Source organism: Streptopelia decaocto (assembly GCF_964273445.1).
Source record: "Streptopelia decaocto genome assembly, chromosome: 8".
In the NCBI taxonomy this organism is placed as follows: domain Eukaryota; kingdom Metazoa; phylum Chordata; class Aves; order Columbiformes; family Columbidae; genus Streptopelia; species Streptopelia decaocto.
This window is the reverse complement of record NC_138662.1, coordinates 13,866,926-13,884,811: the sequence shown is the minus strand read 5'-3', so window position 1 is coordinate 13,884,811 and position 17,886 is coordinate 13,866,926. Positions and strand designations below refer to the sequence as shown.

At 37.8% G+C, this 17,886-nt stretch overlaps 1 protein-coding gene across 1 annotated transcript in view; it reads right to left on the bottom strand.

Annotated features, from left to right (window-relative positions):
* Positions 1–670: 670 nt before the first annotated feature.
* Positions 671–17,886, bottom strand: part of SUCLG2 (succinate-CoA ligase GDP-forming subunit beta) — a 125,610-nt gene continuing 108,394 nt past the window's right edge. Inside the window, exons 10-11 of the mRNA XM_082059731.1 lie at positions 9,613–9,733; positions 671–2,042 (exon numbers count right to left, since the gene is read on the bottom strand). Of these exons, the coding sequence (XP_081915857.1) occupies positions 1,927–2,042; positions 9,613–9,733 (237 nt within the window). The 3' untranslated portion in view covers positions 671–1,926. The remainder of the gene's footprint in view (positions 2,043–9,612; positions 9,734–17,886) is intronic.

Sequence of the window (17,886 nt, the reverse complement as noted above, 5' to 3'; positions counted from 1 at the left end):
AATTATTTGATTCTACCCATCTGTAACAAAATGCTGAATGGAAGAACACAGAATTTAATAGACAAATTAAACAATTTTCTATTTTATAGAAAGGACAAAGTAATTAAATGGTTCATTTTTACATCTATTTGATGAAACGGTGTACAGCATTAATTTTTGCAGAATAATGATCACGTACTCACACAATGAATTGTTTGGAGACCATAAGTTAGATATGCAGTGTGTGACAACATTGCATTAAACATTCTTCCACAGAATGCTTCCCTTTCCAGTATAAAAATACATAGAATAGAGTGTGACTTTTTAATTTACTGTGATGAGGTAAACATTTCTTCCTTTCAAGCAATGTGCTCCTATGCACCTTCAGGAGAAGCGCTAACGATACCCTTCTCCTTCATTCAGTCAATAAGTACATACCTAGTGGCATACTTATTGCAATTCTAACAGTCATACATTTTTTCCTTGAGCAATATGTATAGAAAGGAATGGAGAAGGAAAAACCTACAGTAGTTGATGATAGCAACCTATCTATACTATTTGTGTCAAGAGCCAGAGATTAGTGCAGATAATTTATTCTGAATGTAACAGTTTTAATGGAAATGTCAGGAAAAAATTACTTACGTTTCTCTAAGTAGAACACGGTATTGATTACAGCCACTCAAAAAAAAAATCACAATTAAGAATTTATTACACAAATTTTTACCTCTCTGCTTATTTACAAGACCAGATAATAATATCCACTTATTTGTTCACTGTTCAAATTTATTGATAATTTTCAGCATGTAATTCCTGGGCTGAGTGAGATTTGTACCGAGTTCTTTAGTTACACAAGCCATTTGGTATTCTCTTCTGTTCCCTGAATGAATGATTTGTCTAACAGCTTGAATTTTGACTGTTAAAGAAAAATATATAATCAAAATAATTCTTGATCAAAATCTGTGTACTGAAACTTTTTTTTTTTCCTGATTTACTGATGCCTGATAAATCAAATGCTTTTAAAATTGAAAAGTTCATTTGTATTTTATTTCCAATAAATCAGAAATGGGTTTTGGGAGTTAAATCAATTGAAGAATACTCCTTGCTCCTGTACAGAAAAGCGCTTCAGGTTCTCATTTTAAAACCTCACAGCAGTGACATAGAAGAGGTTATTTTAAAAAGTTAGCAGCCATTTCCTTACTGGCAGATGCATCGTCCTAGAGCTCTCTGTATGACACTGTTACACCTAGAAATAGTGCACCTCATTTCCAAAAACCAGAAAATAAAATTAATCACATTTTACCAGCTTATAGGCACAGAATGAGAATGGAAGGTCCTGTCACTACCAACTATTCAATCCCTTTTCCTATTGTGAGGTATACTTTGGCATCTACAAAACAAAATCACCTTAAGGCAAAATGTGTCATTTCTAAAAAAGAAAGTAAACATTACTCATTTGAATAAAATAGACCTTGTAAGCACAATTTTACATTATTGTAGAAGTCCATAAAAAATATAAACCCATTATTAGTTTGCTGACTCTTCGCAATATAAAAAATGAAAGCATTGTGAAATAGGTGAACCACATCCGTTTGATTAAAGAACAATCCTATTGATGAAAGTAAATTATTAATTATCTTTTCATGACTTTATCAGTGGTGATTTTGGAAGGAAAGCAGAAAAACAGCTTTATGAAATGAAGTGTTTCTTATTACAATTTAGAGTAACAAAATTACCAAAATTACATGAAGAGACACAAATTTTTCAAGAACGTAGCTGCAAAATTTCTGAAGCCTAACTTGCAGGCCTGTGGCTCAAGTGCACCATGTATCACAAAGTCCACCAACACTGACGACCTCTTAGAAAAAGCCCACTAATCCTCTTTGAAATACCAACTGGAATGACGTCTTGTGAAACACACACACTTTGCATGAGAACACCTGCAAGCTGTTATTTTTTGGCCACACTCGCCACTGCCTTCTTTGCTGCATCCTCAAGGTCATTTGCAGACGTGATGGGGAGTCCACTTTCATTCAGAATACGCTGGGCTTCATGAACATTTGTTCCTAGAAAAATAACATTGACTACAATTAGTAATTAATATTAATGAATAATTGAACATCTTCTATTAAATCTCTATGAAAGCAGTTAATGCTTCAAACTATACGTCACTTCAGTTTTGCAACAGATTTGACGAGCGGTTTAGACCAAGCTGAGAAGAAGGAACTGTTACATTTCAGTAACAATTTGGATAGACAATGCAATCTGATAATAGTATTTGCATCCACAAAAGGGGCTTTATGAGGATTAGAGGGTCAATCCAACATCCACCAGGGTCGGCAAGGACATCCAGCATGAGCAGTGGATACCAGACCATGTATCAGGCCTTTAAGAAACTCTGAAGATTTAACACATTTATTAGCAACAATCAGTGACAGCTTATCAGCCATCAGTCTATCAACTACAACTAAATTCACGCATGTTAACTGAAAGCTGCAAAATTTAAAGACAAAGATGTGGGTAATACTGAAAATCTAACTGGTTTTGAGCTGCTCTTGAATATGCTTTCTTGTATTTCTTCTAAAAAGGGGGAACACAGAAATCTCTGAAGCATTCAGCGTGACACTGTTCCATCCTCTGCTGCTGCACTGAATTATCCCACGTTGAAGGAGACTCTACAGCTATACAGTACAAGTGCTCCATTTTGCACATAAAGAACTCAAATTTATTCAACTGATTACATGCACAGTAGAGGAAAAAAATAAATTAAAAAAAAATCAGGAAAGCAAGTTTTTCACATGGGACAAATGTGTCACCTTCCCATTTACACTGGCAAATCCCTGATGGAAAACAAAAGAGTTTCTCCAGCAAAGCCAAGTGACAGTTTTGATCACTGATATGCTCTGCACCAGAGAAGAACTTGGAATCATAAATCCTACTGAGCAAGTGGAATCCAGACTTTGGGGTCACACCACTAGTCACGGGCACAAGTTCCTGCTTGAATCCCCTCCTCCACATCAAGTTCCTCGTTATTTGCCATGTCAAAATGCTTAATTACTTTGTTATTCCTAGACCTAGCAAAATGAATTTTAATTACATTTGAAGGTTTGCACTAATTATAACTTTAATTATTAACTAAGCAAGGAGCATACTCTTTACTGTGCAACTTCCAGAATGCTCATTTGAAGGGGTGATTTTGTTTTTTCGTCAGACTCCAAAAAATGTGCGAAACTGTAGAGCAGAAGTAAAGAAATTCAGAAGTCTGCCTCATCAGCACACTCAAGTCAGGATTCCCACTCCCGGCACTGGAAGAGACCAAAGACGTCCCTGTCACAGCAGGTCCCAGGGCTCTGCCATAGGGGGGCAGGTGGCTGGAAGAGGAACGTGGGACCCCGTCCGCAGCTGTTTAAAAGCTCTGGCAGGAGAGGTCACGCTCCCCATCGCTGTGCAGAAAACACACTGTGGGACTTGTGTAGGGAGGTCAAAGACATCTGAAATCTCTGACAAGAAGGGGGATTTGGTTGCATAGTAACACCCAGCACTATACAGCCCTTTTCCCACAGGAAAAAAAAAAATATTATGGGCAAAAAATAGCAAATTATTTGCTTTTTTTTCAGCCATGCTATATAACATAATGTAGAAGCTGCTAATTGCCAGTACAGAATTGTACAGGGAAGTTAGAAGGCATTATGAAGGTTCTCTTCTCTGTTAAATTCCTGACATTTGTATAGCGATTCCCATTAAGTCTAGAAGGTTTTATCTATTATTCAGATACATATGTGATAAACATTTAAAACAGTCAAGATTGTACCGATCTCTCGAATAGGATTCTACAAGACAAAGTGCCGTTAGGGGAAAAAAATGGAAAGAGGGGAAAAAAAAAAACACCTGGAAATTTTCCCACATAGAAAATATTACGTTGTTTGTGATACCACATAGTATTTAAAACTAACTTTTGCTCTTTACTAAGTGGCCAATATTAATTTACTAACAGGTCAGAGTGGGAACTATACATTGGATCTATCCTGCACTGCATTGATTGCTCTGCACACCACTTGTCTAACATGCATTACAAAATCAATACAAAACACAGTCCAGTAAGACGGGAGGGGGGAGTTTATGCAGACAAATGAAAATACGAAAGCTAAAAAACATCTCACTGCAGTCAAAAGAGTAAGAGTATACTTTGTATTTATTCAATCAAATGCTGTTTTATAGGCAGGCCACACAACTAAGCTTATTGTTCAGCAAGGATTTCCTTTGTTGTGATCTTCTTTTTTTAATGATAGCTTTTTATCCCATTGTGATAAGTATTTTAGACACATTGAGAACACAGAAATTAAAATGAGACCCTGCTGAAAGCCAAGGTAAGGGTTTCAAAAGTAAACATTCAGAAAACATTGGAAACATTTAAGAATTTACAAAGGGTATCATTTTATTGCAGTAGATGTTAAAATAAACAAATAAATAGTCCCACTGTTCTAACATTAACCTCCTGCCACTGGATGGTGTCAGAGAACTGTAAACAGAATCCCATTCACCGGCTATGGAAATAACCTGCCCTTCACCTACACTGCAGCCAACCAAGAAACTGGAAATTCAGAGGACTGGAAGCTATAGGGCTTTGGGTTTTGTTGCTGGGGGAGGGGTGTGGTTTTTTGTTTTGTTTTGGGTTTTTCCCCCCCCCCCTTTTTTTTTTTAAACTTGACTCTCGTTAAAGGAAAAGCTTTCTGATATGTTTTTCCTTCTTCCGTATATTACCATCATTGACACTCCATGGAAAAACAGGGAAGATGTAATTTTATCAGTATATACTTCCAGGCTTTTAAATCTAAATATCCCACTTCTGAAACCTGGGTTCAAAAACTGCCTCTCTGTGTACATGCATTCTCTGACATTTACATTTCTATTGCCTAGAAATCTCTGCTATCACTAGCAAAGCAAATCTATTAAACTTATTACCTAAAAATCCTAGTAATAAATATTCTATCTAAGCATGTTTCTATAAATTTTAAGATAATACCAGCTCACATCATTACAAATGAGCCAAGAGGACTGAATAGGTTGAATAAAAACAAATGAAACACTCAAAATTATACTCCAACAGGATTTTCATAATGTTCATTCATTCACTTTACTGTCATAAAACCATCAGGAACAGGCTAAACTGCCACTGTTCCATGCTGATGGCTGGAGAGGATGCAAGACTCTGCAATGCCACTTACAGCTTTTCAGGTAAATAGATATATGGGGAGAAGGCACAGATACATACATTTGGTATACGCTATCAGATAGAAGACTAACAAAAATAATCGGATCTACCCAAAACATTCTGCTATGACAAAATATTCCACAATATGCAGTATGTCTGAAAATTATTATTGACGTGAACACATTGTGACCATGTTACACTATCAATAGCAATGGTTCAGCTCTGACATGCTACACTGATAACTGTATTAAGAGCCGAATTTCCCTTCATCATGAATACAGGTTATGTAGTTTCTGTGAGCCCACCAGCTGGAAATTCATAGTCCTCAGGTCTCAAAGACAGACATACTGGAGAATAAGGGACAAGTTTTAAAGTCCATCACCAGCTAACCTTCAGTCAACCTTTGATTTGAGATGTGGCTAGTGATAAGTTTTAATTAATGATCTTCAGCTAGGGAACTAACGAAGAGCTGTTGGCTCTGCAGTTGAGAATAAGCCAACTTTCACTGCCTACTTATAAGAGACAATTAAACCCTTTCTATTCTGCCCACCCCATTTGCCCTTTTCTATCTTAAACTTTTCCCAAGGGATATTTTCATTTTCTCCTCTGCCCCATGTTTACATCCAAATTGGGAAAGACTCAAGCGCATTTAAACTTGCGCTGAATGTTTAAACCCAAGATGTCTGAAGAGGTTGATATGTATAAAATTCTAAGTATAACCTCGCAATACCCCATTCTTCTCTCTTGATAGGCAATTTGGGATAGTAAAACTCACGGGCATATATACTAAACCATACTTTTGAGCAAGAAATACAAATTGGATCAAAATTTCACTTGTGTGTAAAAGATTTCTGAATATATTAAAAAAGTCATTAGATTCTGAAGAACACAGAAGGTCACGAATCACATGGCTGAAAATATAATAGGAAATTTTTGATTCAGACATTTGAATAAAAGCCAACTTGCTTCTAGCTGCATTTCAACATATTAAGTAGTTCTAATTCCTCCCAATTCTTCTTGTCCTATGACCACAGAAGCAGAGAATTAATTTGTTGAAAGGGAGAGACTGTAAAATTTCTAGCATAGGAATAGGGCATCTAATTCACAATTCTTTTTCATTCTTTCCTCTTATCATCTAACGCTGAGCTACACAAATGAGAAAAAAACTGTTGGCTTCCATTCAGCGCTCCCAGTCAGTTTTCACAAAACTTAATTGAAGTACATTACATTTTAAAGGGGAAAAAATGCTGTGTAAAACCAGCAGAAGTTCGTTTTCTACATCTGTAAATGATAAAATTTGGAATATGTGGTTTCTCCTTTTGCCCATGAGCATTTTAAACAACAATAATCCCGAGTTTCAGCTGATGAGTTCTTTACTGATAAGACAAGTAAATACAAGTAATTATAAAGTTACCATTTTCAAAGAGGAGAGTAATCCTTTCTTTATCCACTGGTAAAACAGCTTGTAATTATTCTACAACTGAGAACAAAGATTTATCCACAGAATCCTACTAAATCAAGACAGATTTGACTGATTAAAACTCTAGTCATCAAGACATTTGTAATACAGTGCATGTGGGCAAAGAGTCTTTAAAGTGCGGGTCACAAATCTGTTAGATTTATGGGAATAAATCATGAACCTTCTGTTGGAAAAATGGTCAAAATGGAAATCCAGAAAAGTGTTTGTTCCTTTTTCTCCCTTTGAAGTGTAAAATATTATTGGTGATATTTTAACGTCTTGGGTAGCCTTATGACTTCCACAGTACTCATTATTAATTCAAAATCCTTGTATGTTTGGATAACCCAGTAGGAGTTCCAAGAAGAACAATGAAGATGATTAAGGATCCAGAGGGACTGATTTCTGAGGAAAAAGAACCAAATACATACATATACACATATATATATATACACACACACACAATTATATATACATATACACACACATATATATGTGTGTGCATATATATATATATATATATATAGGCAGAGAAATCACGAGTTAGAAGTTGTTTCTAAGTACAACATCTGAAAGCTGTAATTATGATAGCTCTTTGTTTAGGATGAATTGATGGGTAACACTAGGAATAAAAGAAGGAATGAAAAACTTTTCAGATAAATATTATGCAAAAGGGAGCGTTTGCTCTATTATACCAGGACAGAGTTTCCTAAAGAAAAGATGATAACATCTTCTTTGGAGTCAGCAACTAGTCTAGGAGAATTATTGCAAACCTAGTAAAGAGTAAACAACATGCGAAGATGACAAAGAAAAGATGTTTGTGTTAAAATATGTGCATTCTGAAGATTCAGCTTCAGGGTCTGTAGATGAAGCAGCACATGATGCTCACAAAGGCCACAAGCACAGGAGGGCCAGGCCCTGCAGTCACCTCCCCAGGACAAGCAGCAGCTCTTCTGCTCCACACCTTCTCCAGACAAACTCCACAGTGCAGCAGCACCAGGACTCTCCTCACTCAACCCAGGGACTGGGCAATCTCCCAGGAGTCATGTTAAAAGACATAAAAAATCACCCTTACTTGTGTACAATCATGGAAGTGTCAAAAGCACTGGAGAAAGGTCAAGACAACCCAGTGGCAGACCCGGCAGACCGCAGTTTAAAATGAGCAACTTGATTTTCTTGTCTCTCTTGTACCGGTTTCAAATATTGCAATAGAAACAACTTGCAACTTTCTTGTTCATAAGGAAAACTGATGGCTTTTCTAATATCTTTACTTAAAAAATAACCGCTATAATAGATGAGAAGTCTTGCAGATCTGACAGATAAACTTTTTTCCCAGCTGTGACAGACAGGAAAAGTTTTTTTGCCATAACAAAAGCTAAACAACATTGCCTAGAGCTGATAAACAATAAGATATTATATTTTGAAACTTTCCTGCTTGTAGCCAACATCCATCAGTCTCTTCTTCATCCATATTCAACTACCTACTTACTTCCTTAAGGTGTTTAGTGGCACCACATCATCTGAATAAAATTTTCACAATTTGTTTCTAAAATCCATTTTAGTGTATTCAAATTTTCCTGCACTTACTCCAGCAAAAAAGCTATCCCATGAGAAACCAAGAATGCATTCTGGAAAGCATTCAAACCCTGCAGTGAAACACACAGCAACACTTTCACAGGACAAAATTGCACATCGCAGGCTGCGCTCTGCCCTGATGTGAACTATGCATCATGTGTAATGCAGCATGAGAATGAGGGATGGGAAGACCTGCTTTCTCATGAAAAGCAAAAGAAGTTCCCACCTAAGCAAAGGTCTTCATAGGTAAACTGCATCTTCATGAGTCCTGCTGACCTTGCTTTTTGAAAAGGAAAAAAGTCTGGTGTACTCAGAACCATTTTTAGTTCCCACCTACACCCTGTCCCCGCCACGCACACACACTGTAGTGTTAAAATCCACCGTGTTTTTTGTATCTCAATTACACAAAAGGATGATTTTCCTCCTTTCACCACCAGGTTACAGGGCATTTTACCCCCCTTACACACAAACATGACTATTTATGTTTTTGAGGAACAGGCCTTAAAAAAACAAGCCAAACAAAAAACCAAAAAACCCCAAACCAAACACCAAGAAAACCCAAACCAAAACAACGAAACAAAAACACACAAAAAACCCCCAACAAACAGAAACCCCTCTGTTTTACAAACCTACTTACCAAAAAAAAAGAAGTGTTTTAATTTACCATAGTTGTGCTAATTCTAACCAAAGCACTTTTTCATTCAATGGTAGAAGAATCTCCCTTCCTCCTTCAGGGTACTTACCAGAAATGAGAGACGGAACTCCCTACCCACTGCCATCATATTAAAGCTACGAGCTGCCAAAGAGTACTCTTCCTCACCTCTCTATTACTTTTTGTTTCCAATTTAACAGTGCTGGATGTACAAAAATAAATAAATAAACAAATAAATGTATTCCTTACCATTACCAAATCTTCTGGTTTTTAATGCATTTTAGTTGGATGGGATATTTGGGCAGAAGAACACATTCCAGTAATTTCTCTCCCACAAATACTGTTTCTAACATCTTTCTTTTAATTATGATATTGGAGTAAATTTAAGAAAACTATACACTGCTGCAGGTTTAGCAATAATGGAATTGTATTAAATAAAAAATCATTTGAAAAAGAAATACCTTCCAGTAAATAGAAACTTGTATAAAAATGATTTCTATTTGCATTGCAAATCTTACAAGCAAAACCATAATGCCTTCACTGCAAAATTTCACTGCTTCAAGTACCACCAGGGGCCAGGGATACAGAAATAGGTAAGGAAAGAGTTTGACTTCAGGTCATGCTATGGATGAAGAACGGGACATATTGTGTGGGGCTAAATTGCTTTCAGTGTAGAGACTGAGGAAAGCTGAATTCTGTGCAGCTGAGGGAGGATTCCTGTCTGAACCCATCAGCACTCACCTTCCAGTCTGACCACCAGTGGCACCTTCAGCTCCAGCTCTCGGCAGGCTCTGGTGATACCATTGGCTATAATGGCACAGTTCACAATCCCACCAAAAATGTTTACAAGTATTGCTTCAACCTGTAGGAATGAAGAGAAGAGGAATCAGGTGAGGTTTTGTTTGTGTTTTGTCTTGGCTTTGATTTTTAAATAAACAGGAGTAAAAGATCCAAACCACAGTACAAATTGCCCTTTGTCAGGCGGGTTCTCATTTACGGAAGGCACAAGCTTCGCCTCTATACTCAGAGAACTGAGTCTATCGTTTCTGTACTGTGGTGCAGTGATTAATTGCCTTGGTCTAAACTGGCAGAGTAATTAATGTCATAAACACATGATTACACAGAAAAGGGGATTTTCTACTGATAAGTACAAATAAAAAGAGATTAAACAATCTATATTTTTGATTTTTTTAATGTATTGAATAATCATCGGAGGTCGGAACTCAGAAAACACAGTGTATGAATGTGCAGATGCACATGCAATGAAATATTCATGTGGAAAATTAATAAAACAATCTGGGTACGCACTTTACCATAAGCAGTACAGAGGAAAAGGTAATATACTTGCCCTGACTTGATAAAGAGGAGTAAAAATCCCTTCTAATTAACAAGGAGAGGCGTGTAATGAAGGACATTCATTACAACAGATTAATTGATAACCTCAAACAACTGCTATTCATCAGTTTCTGGAAACTGAAATTCCTGCACCCAATTCACAATTAAATTACCTTTCAGAACATACAAGACATTAATATACATACAAGATATTAATATGGCTTCTCTCCACTTGGTAAGGTAGTAAAATATTGAAGCCAAGATCATATACCAGGCTTCCCACCATGGCTTATTAAGTCAAGGGGACACCAGACAGCTGTGCTGTTTCTCATTCCATTGTGGGCTAATCCACAACATTTGAGGTATTCTACAGTAAGTTTCACTGGGTGTCACAAACAAGCTTTGCCAGAACCATGTTGATTCAAAAGAAGACAAGATAAAGAGAGGATTATGTTTGAAGGAATGAAATACCACTGGATTTCACTTGTGCATGATGTCAACCACAATTATGTTTAACTCATTGCACAAGATGAAAAGATTCACTTCGCCCACCTCCAGGTAGCCGGACTCATACCTGCACCAAGAAAATTCCCTGCAGTCACACACATTTATAGCTCTGCACAATCAGGTTTAATATTTCTCGGCAGACACAACATGACAATTAACTCCTGGGCTGTGCAGTCACACAGACATTGAAAGCTCACCACTGTTGGTAATACTGCCATCCACAACGCAGCAATAAAAAGAAAAAATCTCAACAAATACTTTGCTTCCCATGTGAATACAGCTCACCATATCCTTCAGCAGTACCACAGACTGCAAAACCAACCCTTACCGTAAGCATTTGCTGCATTTACATTGCACTACAGAACTCCAAAGCTAGCAGAACAGTCATAAAATGAAGATGGCAATGGGACTACCTCATTGACTTCTCTCTCATGACCTGCTGCTGCTCCCAGCTCCAAGACTTCGTGTGATGACACCCAAAAGTGGTCAGAAAAGCTCACATCTGACCATACAGGACACATTGCCATTTTCTCCTCTCAAGCTTATTAGACACCTACTCTTTAATCTAGTTTTCCAGTGCAGATGTGCTAGGATGCTGCCTGCACCTGCTGCTTTTCTCCCCTTACTATTTGCAGTGGAGCCATGCAAATAAGATTTACTCACTTTTCTGGGCATGCTAATACTATAAACAGAACTTTCGTGTGCCTTTTCCAAACACAAAACATCTCTAGTGCTGTAAAATAAGAGCAACAATTAATAAAAAACTCCTTTAAAAATCCTGACATCCAAATTTCTCCCTCTGAAATGAGGTATGATGATTCCGTACATGACACCAGCTGCTCTGGTTCATAAAGCCTGCATAGTAACAGCCTGTATATGGATCATGATATGGTTTCCTCATCACAGGCAGATCACAGTAGGTATCAGAAGGAAATTAATAATCCAGTCAAATCAGAACATACTATTTAGTTGATTTTATAACTTCCTTATAGTTTAGACATGAGCCAACACTTTAATGTCATCTTAAATGCATTAATTTATCAGCTTAGGGTTTTCTGGATGCTAGGTTGGTGATGTCATTGCAATTATTTATTTCACCTTTGCATTGTTACAAAATCCTTAATGCTGCAGAAGCTACCAATGGTGAAACCTTAAACAACCTCTCCTCTGCCTTGCCCCTCCTGCTTATGCACATGCAAACATTCTTGGTGTTTAAGAGGTAAAAACACATGAAGTAAAAACAGAGCCCTTCAAACTCTTACCACATTAGCCCTTATGGTAAGCAGATATCTACGCAAAGCACTTTGATGTTAAAATACACTAATGATGTATTCTATCAGCAGGACAAGCCACAGACACTGTTTCGCCCTTTCTAATAAATGCTCCTTATTCAGTGACATTGCACCAGGAATGGGACAGATCAACTTAACCAAGTGTGTTTACATTATTAGAGATAAGATTTTATGCCCAGTACAGATATTTTAATTCCTAATGCAGACATCCTCATTTAAGAATCTGCTTTTCAGCTTTCAAGCTGAATTCTAATCAGGCCTTCTAATCCATTGGCAGCAAAAGGAAAAAGAATATTGAAGGAAATTAGATGCAGCTTGGATAATTGATGTTTGTATGTTTGGTTTTAATAAAAATACACTGTTAAATTAGAGAGGAGTCTAAAAGGATTCAATCAATAAGAAACTGAATCAGGTAGAGAATTCAATCTTGGGTTTTATTGTAATCTTCCAAATAAGCCAAAAGATCAGTCCAAATGATGCTGAGATTCACTTTAACTCTGCTGAAATTTGTGAACATTGTTTATATATGCTTCTGTAGCCTGACTAGACCTTGCATTTCCAGCTGAAAGAACTTTAACATTCAGAGCCAGTAGACAGATGAAAAGGTTTTCAGTATTTCATGTGCAGTGAGAATGCACAATCTCTGTATTATTTAAGTCTATAAGAAAAATAAACCTTCCATTGTATACCAGAATCATTACATATTAATATGCTCAGTGTCTAATGCATATGGAATATTACCCACATTAAGGAGAGGGCAAACTGTCTACATACAGGACAGTTCACTTGATAGCATTACTATTCTAATAACCATTTTTATGCAGCAGGATGCCTTATAAAATTATTTTGTATTTCAGCAACATTATTAAGGAAACTAAAGACAAACCTATGGCCACAGCTTACATTCTTTCCATCCACCAAAACAAACGATGGATGTGAAATCACCCTCAAATGTACTCACAACTGATTATGGACTCCCCTGGAAAAAATAAGAGAACCCACAACAGCATGAAGACATCACCACCAATGGTGGTGACAACCTGCATCTGCCAGGTCTTAGCACCAGTGCTGGAAGCCAAAATGATAGAAACTGAGTGCTGCATCATCACATCACTGTCTTCACGCTAGATATGGTACTGAAGCATTGCAAATAGTGGAATACCTGTTAATCCCACAGCTCCTAAAAACTATATGCACATAGATGCAGACACACAGATAGCCTTTTCTCTCTTTATATAAGAAACTAGATGTATTTTTATATAGCTGTATCTATAAAAAAAATCTATGCTGTTTTATTAATGAACAGTTTAATTTACAGTGACTTTGCTTTAAAGTGAGCCCCGACAAACCCTGTAATTCTGCTTTCAATGTGTGGCCCCAAAAGAACCCCACCGCAATCCATGTAGGTGTATACTAACTGAACTAACGGTGCTAGGAGGTTACTGTTAGAATTGTACTGGATCACTGACACAACCTACAAGGCTGCTAGGTTCCAGGCAACTAAGGGCATTTTATGTACAACAGAAGCAGCTTTAGCATATCTGTCTGCTTGCTAAAAAACAGATACAGCAGGTGTGCATTTACTATATTCTTTTTTTTTAAATTATTTTCTCTAAAATGTTCTTAGCCTTAATAAAATGCACACTGACATCTGATCATCAGCCGCTTAAGGACGAATACAGGCAGCACCTATAAAGCATTCCACCTTTCCTACAGCCCATTTATAAATCTATACACAGGACGTCGCGCTGTCTGCAGCTGCTGCATTCCCGTCTGCTGAATATCCTTCAGAGTCCCCACCAACACCACAAATTCTGTACACAAAAAGAGAGGGGACAAAAACTTGACACTCGCAAGTTGTTATTTCTCTTTCATTTTCCACCTGTTATTACAACAGAACAATTCCAACAGGCTGAGGATAACAATGTGCTGCAGGACTGAACAATGGCAGATACTTCATGCAGAGTAACGCTCCGAATCTTACGTAGAACAGAAATCCAAACACAAATGCAAGTAACTTAGGCTGAGGTTTCATGATCATTTGAAGAGGACCTAAGCAGGGGCAGCCACCAAAGAAGGTGTCTCTGCTTCCCCCTCCCACCCCTGCACACAAACACCCCCTCCTGTGCTGGTATCAGCATCTGAGCCCTGCAGATGCCAAAGCAGCTCCAGGATCCGACTGACCCTGCAGACACAGAAACACAGGCCCTGAGGGGAGGAGGAACCCCAAAAAGTGCTGTTAGGACCTGGGATAAGGTGAGAATGTGTAAATCAAGCTGTGAAACCACTTCTTTAGCTATTGCCTTTCAGGATCAGAATGAATATTGCTTATGTACAAAAATGTGAGGCCAAAAATACAACTCCAGAACTGTCCAATAAAAAAATCAACTGTCAAATCACCAAGACTGTGATTGCACAACAAAGATCTTTACTGAATATTACTTTAAATGCCTACTGGGACACAAGTGTCTTGTTTTTTTTATTTTTTTTTAATATGTGTTTTAAAATACATGTTTTAACAAACTATTTCAGGATGGCTGACATAAAGATAGCTCAAAACCATAATTATTCCAGCATTCAGATTCCTTTAACAAAACTTTTTGCTAGTGTATCTTCTATGAGCAGCTCACTCAAAAAACCTCCACATTATCTCATCTGATGACAGCAGGAAAGACTTGCAACAGTTTTCCAACTATCAGCAGTGTCAAATGCATGCCTGTGACTCTGTATGCATCTTTTTCCTTATATACACACACAGATGCACAAACACAGAGTGAACTATAAATATTATTATAAAATCACCAATATAATCTCTAACCTTGATGTAAATTGTTGCTCTGAAGCTCAATCCATTCATTTTAGTTGAAAACAAGCTATTCAGCAACTGTCAGTAAAACTACATCTGCAGCAAATTAAAAGCTACACTAGCAAAGAACTTGCTTACACTTTGCTTTGACTGAAATCTGAAAAACACACCTTTACATTTCCAGCTAACTGAATTAATTTATTGACCACTCTTTACTCTTTAATCAGCTAAAAGTGTACCCAGACAGGAAGAAGCAGGACTATATTTGTTAAGTTTTCTTCTCTAGGATGCCACAGGTCACATCTGCATGGAAGACAGGGGGTTTGTGTGATGCAGCTGGCAAACATGTTCCTGGCTGGAGGCTTCTAGCATTTTTTGAGGTTAAAACATATATCATTTCTCCCAGTCTTTCTGGTCAGTGGCATCTAATTTTGTGTCTGCAAAAACACATTATTTTACCAAACTGAATTATTAAGTTGCTGTAATAGAAAATAAATCAGAAAAGCAAGCTAGCAGCATTCTGCCAGGCATTTATTTCTTCTCTCCTTCCTTCAACATAATAAAGAGCAGTGGAAGGACGATATCTCAAATAGCTTGAACACATCAAAGAATGTGGGGAAGCTCACATCACAGGATGCTGGGACACAAGCACTGAAGACACAGATGTATTCCCAGCTCACCGATGTCTCATGTAAAGGGGCTGTAACCTACATCCGGATCAAGACGTGCAGTCCTGTACACACACAAGCCTGACAAGCACTGTCGCCTAAGAGTTTTATATACTCAATTTGATCTTCAGAGATGCTTAGTACCTCAACTCCCAAGGAAACCCAGTTAAAAAGAAGGATATTCACCACTCCTAAGGCCAGACATGCAGGTTGCAGTTTGGTCTCGCAGAGATCCATTTGCCTTCATAACAGTGACAGGCAAGAGCTTCTTTCTCAGAGAGCTGGAAGATTGCAGCAACATTTAACAACAGCAAAGCAACAAGAACTGCTGCAGTTTAGAGATGTACAAGGCAAGATACACAGGAATGTGTATTTAATTAGCTACAGGTAAGCAAGGAACTTTCATTCAACTTCTTGGTGGCTATACGTTTTATTAAGAAAGAAATTTCAAGTATGACAAGGACAAAGCAAGTCTCCTTGTCATCTGGAGACAAGGACACCAAGGTAGAGAGGTGAGGACATTTTCCAAACCCTTTGGAGATAGCTGAGTTTGCCTGGATTACATGTCAAAGGTTCCTGTGTCCCAGACAAAGATCTATTCCCCCTGCCTTTTAAGAGGTAGGTAGCAATACTAAGAAAAAAAAGAAACAAAAAAAACCCACCACACTGGGTAAAAGGGGATGCATAGTTCTTCACATTGAATCTAATAATGTACATTTAATCCTTTCTGTTATTCCACTGGTTTTTATTATTCATTCATTCATTCACAGTTTGCAAGATTTGCTTCAATGTAAAAGAAGCAGTTATCTCCAACTCTTAATACAATGCAATAAAAAAGTAATAAAGCACAAATTCCACACACTTGTGTCTTTACTCGGTGTCTTTCTGCTCCAACTCGTAAGTCTGATCCAAACACTTTAAAATGTCTCTCTATTATTAGAACACGGACATGAGGTCAAATATAAATTTTTGTTATCTAGTTTTGAAATATTACTCTAATCCTCTATCTTTTTATATCAGACAACATTTATGGTTCATTTGAAGATTAAACTGGCTGTCTCAGAGCAGTATGAAAGGTTTACAAACACAAAAACAATTGCTTAAAATATTCACTAGAGGACAGTGCAATTCAACACGGAAAAGGAATATAAAAATCCCCCTGGAGAGAAGAGCAGGGTTTCTACTTAAAGTCAAACTATCTCATTTTACTTTATAAAAATGATGCTAAATATTATTTTGCCTCTTTGGGATGGGATTTTGAAAGTCTGAAGGCGAAAAAATTAAGGAGGTTGAATCAACAAAAAGCAAAACAGGAACGCTTGCAGTCAGGTGAAGAAATAATGATACAATGCAATTTTGAATGTTTTTTACTATTTTAAAATTGATCAAGGTTTAAAATTAACTAGTAATACACCCTTATTCCTGCCATAGCAGGAAAGGAACTCTGATGGATCCCCACAACAAAATTAAGATTTTCTGTTTGGCTGGACTGGCTGACAGGTAGGAAAAGCAGTTTAAGGATTTTCTCCAATGCTGTTTTTTGTCCTGTATTTAAGAGGTTTCTGAGACACAAGTCTCACTGAGAGCAAATGTTTCTGCTACATCCCGTTATTGCATGTTAGGTTCTATCCTTGAAGGGCTGGTGAGACGGCAGTATCTGGCCTGGGTACAGCCCAGCACTGGAGGAAGGTTTTTCCAGCAACACATCTCCTTTGGTGCCACCCAACAAGTCCCAAAGACCACATTCTTACAAAATCCAAACTTTGTGGCTCCCAGTTTCTGATGTGCTAAACCAGCCAGCCTAGAGTCTTCAGTCTTCCTTGTTTATGGCAAATTCAGGATCTAGAAAAGGATACTATTTTGTTTGTTTTGTTTGAAAATGAGTTGGCAACAATTCTCCGCTGATTGACCAGGTCCTGGTTGCCGCCCTTTGGCGGGATGAGGAAAACGTGCAGGTGAGCAGGGTGCTGCAGCAGGGAGAGCCGAGGTGCCCTCCGATACCAAAGCCTGCCCTCAGGATGGGCCACCAGGAACATCTCTGTCCTGGGATTTTGTCTCACTGCGCTGTGGCACTGACATAAGAAAAAAAAAATTAAGGGATTAAAGCTCATTAAATTGATGGTATGAGATGAAACAAGGACTGGCAGATTACACAGTGCAGTACAGTACTGGAAGCTGTCCCCAGAGACCTTCCTTTGCCCAGCTGCGAGGAGCTTGTTGTTTTGGGAACAGAAATATTCCAATTCTAGGCACACAGCCTCCTTCAAATTCCAAAATGTCATGGCATACAGCAACGTGACCTCGGGAACCTTCTCTTCAGTGCCTCTTTTCAGTGAGGCAGGTCTTGCATTCAGACATTTTCTGGGACGTTTCCTCATCTGCGGGACACGCGCTCTGCACACCCCGA